This window comes from Arachis duranensis, chromosome 3, assembly GCF_000817695.3.
Source record: "Arachis duranensis cultivar V14167 chromosome 3, aradu.V14167.gnm2.J7QH, whole genome shotgun sequence".
In the NCBI taxonomy this organism is placed as follows: Eukaryota; Viridiplantae; Streptophyta; class Magnoliopsida; order Fabales; family Fabaceae; genus Arachis; species Arachis duranensis.
The window spans coordinates 1,805,291-1,814,962 of NC_029774.3; the positions used below are offsets into that span (position 1 = coordinate 1,805,291).

At 26.5% G+C, this 9,672-nt stretch overlaps 1 protein-coding gene across 2 annotated transcripts; it reads right to left on the reverse strand.

Annotated features, from left to right (window-relative positions):
- Positions 1-380: 380 nt before the first annotated feature.
- Positions 381-2,588, reverse strand: LOC107477154 (LOB domain-containing protein 1). Of its 2 annotated transcripts, none has more exons than XM_052259532.1 (2): positions 2,299-2,588; positions 381-906 (listed from the first exon to the last, which is right to left on the reverse strand). In XM_052259532.1, the coding sequence occupies exons 1-2, from the start codon at positions 2,542-2,544 to the stop codon at positions 526-528; spliced, it is 627 nt and encodes a 208-aa protein (XP_052115492.1). In that variant the 5' UTR covers positions 2,545-2,588; the 3' UTR covers positions 381-525. The 2 variants fall into 2 exon arrangements, with proteins under 2 accessions (XP_052115492.1, XP_015952606.1); XM_016097120.3 differs by having other exon boundaries at positions 381-909.
- Between the last annotated feature and the right edge of the window lie 7,084 nt (positions 2,589-9,672).

The following is a 9,672-nucleotide window of genomic DNA, read 5'->3' on the forward strand; positions in this document are numbered from 1 at the left end:
TTTTCAAGATGATGTGATGATATACATATATTCATATACCTCATTTCTCAATTCTCACCTAGCTTGCGCAATAATGGGAGACAGGGTCGCAGGTATATAAGGAATATTCTTTCCCCATAAAATTAATTCAACTTAAATCCTAGCTACATAGTTATTTTTAGTCATAATTCAATATTTCTTCAGCAATATCCATATATATCTATTTTGAAAAATGATTTATATACTTTATCTTTTTAAATACTAAATGGATTTATTTTTCTTTACTATTAAATCAAGCATGAGAACCCATTAATTAATTATATAAGTCTCACACATTATTTGATCTAATCATATAGAAAAATAATCTAATTTAGAATTAAAAAAAAATTAAGTACAAAAATCATAACTTTTTTCTTAAATTATCCAGGTATGTTATAAAAGATAATATTTATATTATTTTTTTGTATACACATCTCTTATACGAAAGAAATGTCATGTACAAAAAAATAGTACAAATATCATTTCTCGTATATAACGTATGATAAATCATGTCCAGAGCGGCTCCCACAATGAATTGAGGCTAGGGTTATCCTCAAAGTAGTTGATGTTACTTTGTTGATAGTGAGGGCTTGGAACATTGAAATCTTCCATTGATGATTGCTGAGGTGATGATTCAAACTCTTGTTGTTGTTGTTGGGAACTTTGTTGTTGTGCCATTTCCATGTAAATTAGGGCAACAAGGTTGGCTTGTTGAAATTGCATGGTTGCAACCTCAGCTTGTGTTTTTGCCAATTGTGCTCTAAGCTCATTGACTTGCTTCTGAAGCTGGCAAATTGCACCTGCACAACCATAAACTGGGTCCCTTATTCTTGCACTTGCCTCATACACCATGCTACTCACTGCATCAGCTCTTTGAGATTCCGGAATCTCCTAAAATATATATAAAAAAATAATATATGAGCTTTAATTTAAAACTAATTAGTGAAAAATTCTATGTTAAATAATAAAAAAGTCTCATGGTCCACAAATTTAGGCCAACAGAATACTCGATAACTGGAGACTTTGGGGAGGAATCAAGTGAGAGAATATAAAATAAAAAAAGAACACCACATCTAACTCAAAATCTTAAAGTGTTAAGTTAATGAATCTCTCATTTTATAAATTTTTTACTCTTTTTTTTTTGATGTGGAACTAATTTTATACAATTCTCACACTTGCAATATTAACAAAGATTATAGAGTTTTGAAGAGGTGAAGAGTGTTACATATAACTACTAAGAGGCCCACAATTAGGTATTCGTTATATTTGAGTAATTATAGGTCCATTATTGGAATGAGGAAGTCAATGTGATTAATTAATTAGCATGCCTCTCCCCTAAGCATAATTAGTAAAAGAATAACAAAATAATATAAAAAAACAAGGAGCTACTGTATGTTGGCTTTCAATAAAAAAATTATTCAAAAATGATATATGTATATAAAATAAATTCATATAAATAAGATAATTCTAAAATTATATATACATTTGGAAATTTTTTAAATATTTTTAAAATATTAATATTTCAATAATTTTAATTAATATATTATATATATTTTTTATAATTAAAATCAACAACTAAAATGATTGAAATAAGTATCTTTTTAAGAAGATTTGAAATTGTTTGTGACGGTCAAAGTTTGAGGGGTTTGCATAAAAAAGAGGGAACTTATGTCCCTTGAAGAAGTCTAGTCTTGCATCCTGTCTCTGAATAATGGAGTGGTACTTTCTAATTCCTTCCTCCTCGTCTTCACACTCACGCAGTAAATTCTAATATTAAATAACAATAATTACTTAGATTCACATCTTGATTTAGTTTTTTTTTATTCTTCCTTCTCATGCTAACGAAAAATTCTTATATAAATAAAATATACTAAATAAAATTAAAAGAAAGAAAGAAAGATGTTGACGTAATGTCAAAAATTCTGTTATTATCTAAACTATAAAAATATTTTAATAATTAAATATAAATTATATAAAAAATACTATTTGTACATTTTAATCGATCACTAATATATTTGTATATAAATACATGTATGATTTAATTTTGATTGAAATTCAGGTGCAGTCAACTTCACGTGAAATTGATAATTGAGAGCCGTTAGATGATTTGACTGATTTGACTAAATTTTCATCTAACGGCTCTCAACTATCAACTTTACGTGAAATCGACTACTTTTGAGTTTTTACCTTTTAATTTATTTGATACCGACGACTGATTTTAGTGGTTGATTTTGATATGCGTAACAGAGTGGAAATTATATAAAGAAAAATGTAAAATACCTGCAAGAACTTGACGATGTTGCTAGCGCCAAAGACCCTATGAGCAATGGTGAACTTGGTAGGCTCGGTGGGAGGGAAATATGGCGCAAGCATGCATTTCTCCGTGCATCTTCGCCTCAAGATCTTGCATGCTGCACAAGGGCTCATTACAACCGCCACCGTTGCCGCCGCCGGAGGAGGAGGATCACCAGAAGAAGTAGAAGTAGAGTTAGAGTAGGTGGTGTTGTTAGTGTCACTTCCCTCCATATTTTTATTAATACTTTGGTATTGTGTAGTTTTTTATGGAGAGAAAAGAAGAGCGTGTGAATTGGGAAGAAGAGAAGTAAAGAAGGGGCTATATATAAAGGGAAGTGTGCGTCATAACAGAGGAAATATGGATTTACATATAATAATTTTTTATATAAAATTATTAGTTAATAATATTTTAATAATTTTTAATTATAAATTTTATACAAAAGATAGAAGAGGGCAATATTAATGTGGGGGTGGGTGCACGTACCTCCTCACTTTGTTTGTTTGTTTGTTATTCGGTTCTCTGTGTGAATGTGAAACATAAATATCACTCCTTCAACTTTGAATGGAGAAAATACATAAACTACTTTCAAGGCACACATTTTGCTTCTTTTCCATGTTTTTGCTTTAATTACAAGCACGTCAAATTTTAATTAATATGTGTTACTAGTTATTAAACTATAAAACTATTCTCAAAGGTAGAAATATTGATAAAGGTAATTACAAAAAATACAAATAATTTATCCATTAACTATAAAAATATTTTTATTCATAAAAATTAATCAAGTATTATATATGTAGGCACCAATGAATGACTATGATGTCAATAATTTATAACTCAAATGACATAGTCTTCTCACATTTAAGTAAGAGGTCGCGAGTTCAAGTCTCTTATTTTTGGTAAAAAAAAAAACAATAAATGACTATAATAGAATATTTTGTATATTTAATCCGTATTTTATTCAAATAGTATTTATATAATTTAAATTTCACATCTTAAATTTCCATTTCCTAATAAAAATTAACGTTACGTGATACAAGGACCAATCCGATTTAGGATGATATTTTTGCTATATAATATTTTTCATCAAAATCAGTTTCTTTTATAATTAATTTTAAGTTTTTCTTTTTTTTTTTAGAAGTACTTTTGCATTTCCACGGAGAATCTTTGTGGTTTGCCTAACCTGTATAAATGCCTTGCAAAGTTTCTTTCTCTAAAGTGGTTAGAAAATGAAAGAGATAACACATACATATGTCCTCCTCACACTCCAGCTTTTTGGGACTCAAATTTATTAGTATAATTTTCAAACATGAAGTTTGATAATTGTTTCGGACTCAATTTTTGGGTTTCTCGTTAGAACGACCTCTAATTCGGTTATCTCGATTTAGGTTTTTATTATGGTATAAATTGGTCCAATAACTCAAATTTCTTACCCATATTTAAAAAGAATCAGATAAAATATTTAATCTTAACTATTGTTTATACCTTTTAAATTTATTCTAACTTGAATGTCAGGATATTTTTACAGGTACCATTTTTGTTACTCTAGAAATTTAACCCATCATCATCAAGATCAGTCGGTCTCTGATCCTTCTCACAACTCGTACGAGTGATATTTTGTACAATAATTAAAAAAAAGTAAAAATTGAAAAATTCTCCATGAAATTCATAGTGCAATAAACATCTTTTTAATTAATCTACCTCTTAAAACTATATTACGTGTAAGACAAGTAAGGTATGAAATAAACTAGACATTAGGCATATGACAAAACTACTCTTATTTAATTTGTTTGTTTATGAATATTTTTCCTCGTCTTTAAATTTTATCATAACGGACAACACAAAGTAGGGGCAGCCTCAGAGGACAAAGCAAAAATAAACATATGTTAATTGAGCCATCCACTAGAAAAATCTTTGGCTCTTGGGGTTTTATTTATTTATTGGCTTTCTAAATTAGTGTTTTAAAATTTATACCATTGACCTAACTTTTTGTCTAATTACACTCAGTCTTCCAAAAACTATCCAAGAAAATGAAATGAGTCTTTTGTCTTCTCATTTTCATATAGAAAATTCTACCAAGTCAATAGATCATATCTTAGTACATCATTTAAATTTATTTACAATGATGTTATATTAATTATTTAATTTTATGTATTATCATTTTTTTACCTTTAATTTGATATATAAATAGATAATTCATCTTATTATAAACATACAATATATACCAGTATTATATAATTACTTTTTATTTTTGTTTTTGTTCTTATATATTCTGTTCTTATATTATTTTTTTCTTCACATGGAATGAATGATATGGACCACTAATTTATTTATATATATTTTACTTTTGAAGAAAGCTATGATGAGAGGTAATAGTAATACATATTCATTTTTTTTAAAAGGAAAGATATAGAAAATTATAATATTTATGATTTTAAAACTACATTATTCTGGCATATATAATTGATGAAATATTCAACTGAAAGGGAATTCACGTATAGCATTTTACATTACTTTTTATTTTTCAAATGTTTAAAATATAACGTGGCACTCTAGAAGCTAAGCAAGCATAATAATGTAGTGCCATTCTAATTAGATATGCTATATAATAATATATCCAAAGTTATTGCTTATTAGGTTTGCCGCCACCACTGAGACAAGGCTTTCCACTCCCTTAACTACCACCTGATTCACAAAGGCTTGATATGTTTGGATATATACAAAGTAATAAAATGCAATAATAGAATGATATGGGGTATTATTATATTAAGATTTATTGTTTAATTATTTCAAAATATAAAATAGAATGATGATATATTAAATGTATGAGTGCACATGACTCGGTTTGACCCGAAGATTTTATAGTTAATTTGGTATAATTTTACTGGGTCTATAATTGAATAAGAATCTCAACAATAGATCTGATTATTATTTAGGGTCGGATTCAATTAACTACATAACTCGTCAGACCTGTTAAGAGCAAAATCTGACCTGACATGACCTGTTTCTATCCCTATATACATCTTAGGGGATTAAAAAAGATATATATATTTTAAATTAATTCCAATATTATGTTATATTAATTATAAGCTTATTGTTTTGTTTTTAATCATATTGTTGAATTAAAAAATAGATTAAAGAAGCATAAAATTAAAATTTATGGACAACTTCAAGTTTAAGTACTATGGCTATCAATTTCTATGTAATAAATATCTTTTTTATAAATGAGTGCATCATAATTTTTTAATATAAATTTATCAAGGTCATGACTTCACGTGTTAGAGACTCGGGTAAGGGTCTAAAAAGTTAAATTCGGTCATTATTTAAAGTTGAATCTAGATCAAGGTGAATCCAATTTTATTCGGCCCATATGTACTTCTAATAGAATGTAATTTATTATTTTTTAATTTTGATGTATTAATAATATAAAAAACTTTATATAATTATTTAATTATATACATATAAAAAATATTAAATAATAAATTAAATGACTGTTACTATTTTATGATGTATGTGAAAAATATGATATTTTTTGTTATTCTCTCCTCCGGTATAGATGAAATCATGAAATAAGATAAGTTAGCTCAAACTTCTTATCAATTCATTTTATTGTACAGTGTTTTCAACCTACAATTTCAAAGTAAAGGTACCTGTATATCTTGTCTTATTTTACTATATTTTCAAACATCAATACAATGACTCTTTTTAATTTCCTATATCCAAACAAATTAAATGAGCTAAAAAAACATTTCCATTTCATTCTATTCAATATTATTTCATCACTTTGTGTTCCTATTCTTCGCAATCAAAATAAGAATCGAATTAAAAAAAAAAAACACAATTTCTAGAAGAATTTAGTTTTTTTTTTTAAATAAATGAATATTCTTTTGAAGTAAGAAATTAATCACTTTATATAATAAGGTAAAATTATTTAACACGTTGACGTCATATCTAGTTATTTACCCTGAACTATAAATGTATGATCTAGTTAAAAATTGAAAGTACTAATTAGTTAACCACTTAATTAGTTTAGGAGAATACTCATTTTAAAAATGAGAGGGAAGTAGTTAATTAGTAGATTAAGAAGATTGAAAATTTTTACTTTATGCACTATATTGATGACAAATTAAAATATTTAGCTATCTTTTCCATTTCTTTTAACCAATTCATATAGGTTAGACAAACATTTTGTTATTTTCAAAATAACTGTTATCTCAAAAAAAATCATGAAAAATAATGAAATAACACGTTTATTTTCATATATAAATTAAACAAGACACATATTATGAAATTGAGGAAAAATCTATTATAAATTGTCAAATAAATAATATGAATTCAATTTTAATATACTAACAGTGTAAAAAATTTTAAATGACCATCTGCTAATTAATTAGATTTATAGATTTAGATTATTTGTTAAGTGATAAATTAAAAAATTAATTATTTTTTATGATGTGTAATTAGTTATTTGCCTAAAATTATTCACTACAACAAATGAATCAAATAGTGATAGTTTATTTTGGTAATAGCGACGGTTTTAAATCGCCATAAAATCATATTCCAACGATTTGTCAACTAACCTAGTTTGAGATGCGAAGATTAGTTTTTGCGATTGTTTTCAATAACCACTGGTATAACCACCATTAATCCAATATACTGCGTCAAATTATTTAGCGGCGGTTCCGCAATATGCCCAGACATGATTTAGTACCCAGGCACAAACTGCCGCAAAGCGAGGGAGTGCTTGTTGAAAATTAAATTTATATATAGAAAGATATTTATACAAAATAGCGATAACTGTGATATATGATTTTGTGCGTGCATGTTTTATAATTGCATGTGTGTGTGCAAAAGAGTTAAAATATAAGGCCGCAAAGTTGGGGGCAAGTTTGGTGAAGAGTCGTTCAGCTCGTTGAACACACCCATTAAGAAAATGGAGTCATAAGTCTTAAGTTTCAATTAAACCATTATACATGACATTCCCATTTTCAAAATGTAGCAACTATCACTGCTCTATATATATCATATCATAAATATTCCATTATTATTTAAGCTTATATGCATTGTTTTTTATTCGAAATGTTCTTAACTAAGTAGTATTATTTTGAACTTTGGGATTCTAGCTTATCTTCAAGTGATTAAGTTTTTCCACGACTTGGAAAATTTTCATTCGAGCTTTCAACTTTGTGGTGGAAGTAGTTAGACTTTTGTAATTAGTTTATAATTTATTTTTTTATTTTTTGCTCTCGTGCTCTATCTCTTAGCCCTTGGAGTCTTTAGCGCGTGGACCTTAAGAGATGAAGAATATTAGCCAACTAAACTTTATGGTTTATATATATATATATAAATTATTTTTTAACCAATTTCCACTTGAGAGTAAATATGCTTAATTATTATTATTTTATTGTTGAAGTAGTGGGATAGAGTTGACACAGCTCAATTATTAGATGATTATTATTATACTAGTTCATATCAAGGCTGCGAAGGTACAATGTTATTAATCTAGCAACATGTTTGGTTTTCTATTAAAAAAATTCTAAATGAGGAGTGTTAGGATCAACATTATTAAATTTTGTTCAACACTTAATCATTAAAAGAAAATTAAATGATTTTATATCATTAAATACAATTTCACATTATTAAAAACATCATTAATAACTAATTGATAATTAAAAATCACAAAATCTATTAATCTTCTAGATTTTCTCATTCTGAATAATAGTTTATAAGAAAGTTAATCTCTATTTTTTTTTAGAATAACATATATCATTGGAACTAATACATCTATAATAAAGTCACAAATTAAATCGTCACAAATTAAATGACAGCTATATTAGCCAACCGGGGAGAGATCATTAATCTATTATCCTAATCAACTAATTGTTACATCCGAAGTTAATCGGTCAAAATTGCAAGTACTACCACTTCTTAATAATTAGAAAGGTTAAGTATAATTTTGGTTTTTAAGGTATAGGTCGAATATTTTTTTGTCTTGAATATTTTTTTTTGCATACAAATCATTTGTAAGATTTAATTTGATTTTAAAATTGTCCTTATCTTGTTTAGAGACCAAAATCGTACAAAGATAATGACAGAAGCAGAGGCAAAAAAGGTGAATCATTGACAACTTCTTCTTATTCTTTTATTCTTTTTTTTTCTTCTCTTCTTCAATTCGTAAGAGTAGAAATACTTTCTCTTATTTTTTTATTTTATAATTTTTTATTATAAGTAATTTGATCCAAAATTTTAATATTTAAATAAAAATGACAATTTTAAAATATAATTTTAAATTTTAAGAATGATTTTATATGTAAAAAAAGTTTGAAATAAAAAAAATATAATCAATATCTTAAAGATCAAAATCGTATTAATATTTTAGAGACCAAACTGATCCTTAATTTGATTAGAACTTTGTTGAATGGAGGGGGTCATATCACTTGTCCTGCAATGCAAGAAATGTCTACAAATTAAATCATATGTTGAATGGTCGTACACATACCATATAATTAACACCATATGTGTAATAATCATAATGTAGATAGATAGATATATTTTCAGAATGCTACTCATAATTAATATATCAGCATTTGGTACCTTTTTGCATTTAATCCATCCTCATCCTTTTCTTTGATCTTCAATTATAATGAAAAGTTGATATATCTATCTAGCTAGCTATCCCTCAGCACACTTAATAAATGCATAGTCATAGTCCAAAGAGAACGTTAAATAATTATAGGTTGGTCTTTGATCAAATATGAATGAAAGAAAATTTAAGCCGTGAGCCAAAGGGCATTGAGCCAGCTAGTGTTGTGTGAATTGAGGACCCTAATCACACTTCTTAGACTTAGACCATACTCATAATAGATAATAAATAATTCAGAGCTGTTATAAAGAACAATTATGAGAGGATTTTTTATTTTTAATATATATTTTATATTAAACATACATATGTATGTTATATTGGAATGACTAATTTGATAGTTGAATTTTTTATATATAAATTGTCAAAATAAAAATATAACATCAAGATAAAGAGTAAATAAATTTTAATTAAATGTCATTCTTGAATGAAATATATTATTTACTGAACTTTTTAATCTCAATACAAGTTGATAAAAATTTATACCATTCTCTGGAAAATAAAATTTCCAACATCTATTTATCATATTATAAGGATTAATTTAAGACAAATATTTTAAGAATTTATAGTAAACTAATGGTTGATACATAATTACATATATAAAAAAAACTTGAACTCAATATTTATTTAAGTAAATGAGTAAATATTTGATTCAATGGCAAAATCAAGAAAGGGTCAAGGTGGATCATGATTTCTCCTATCAATGATATATATAATATTA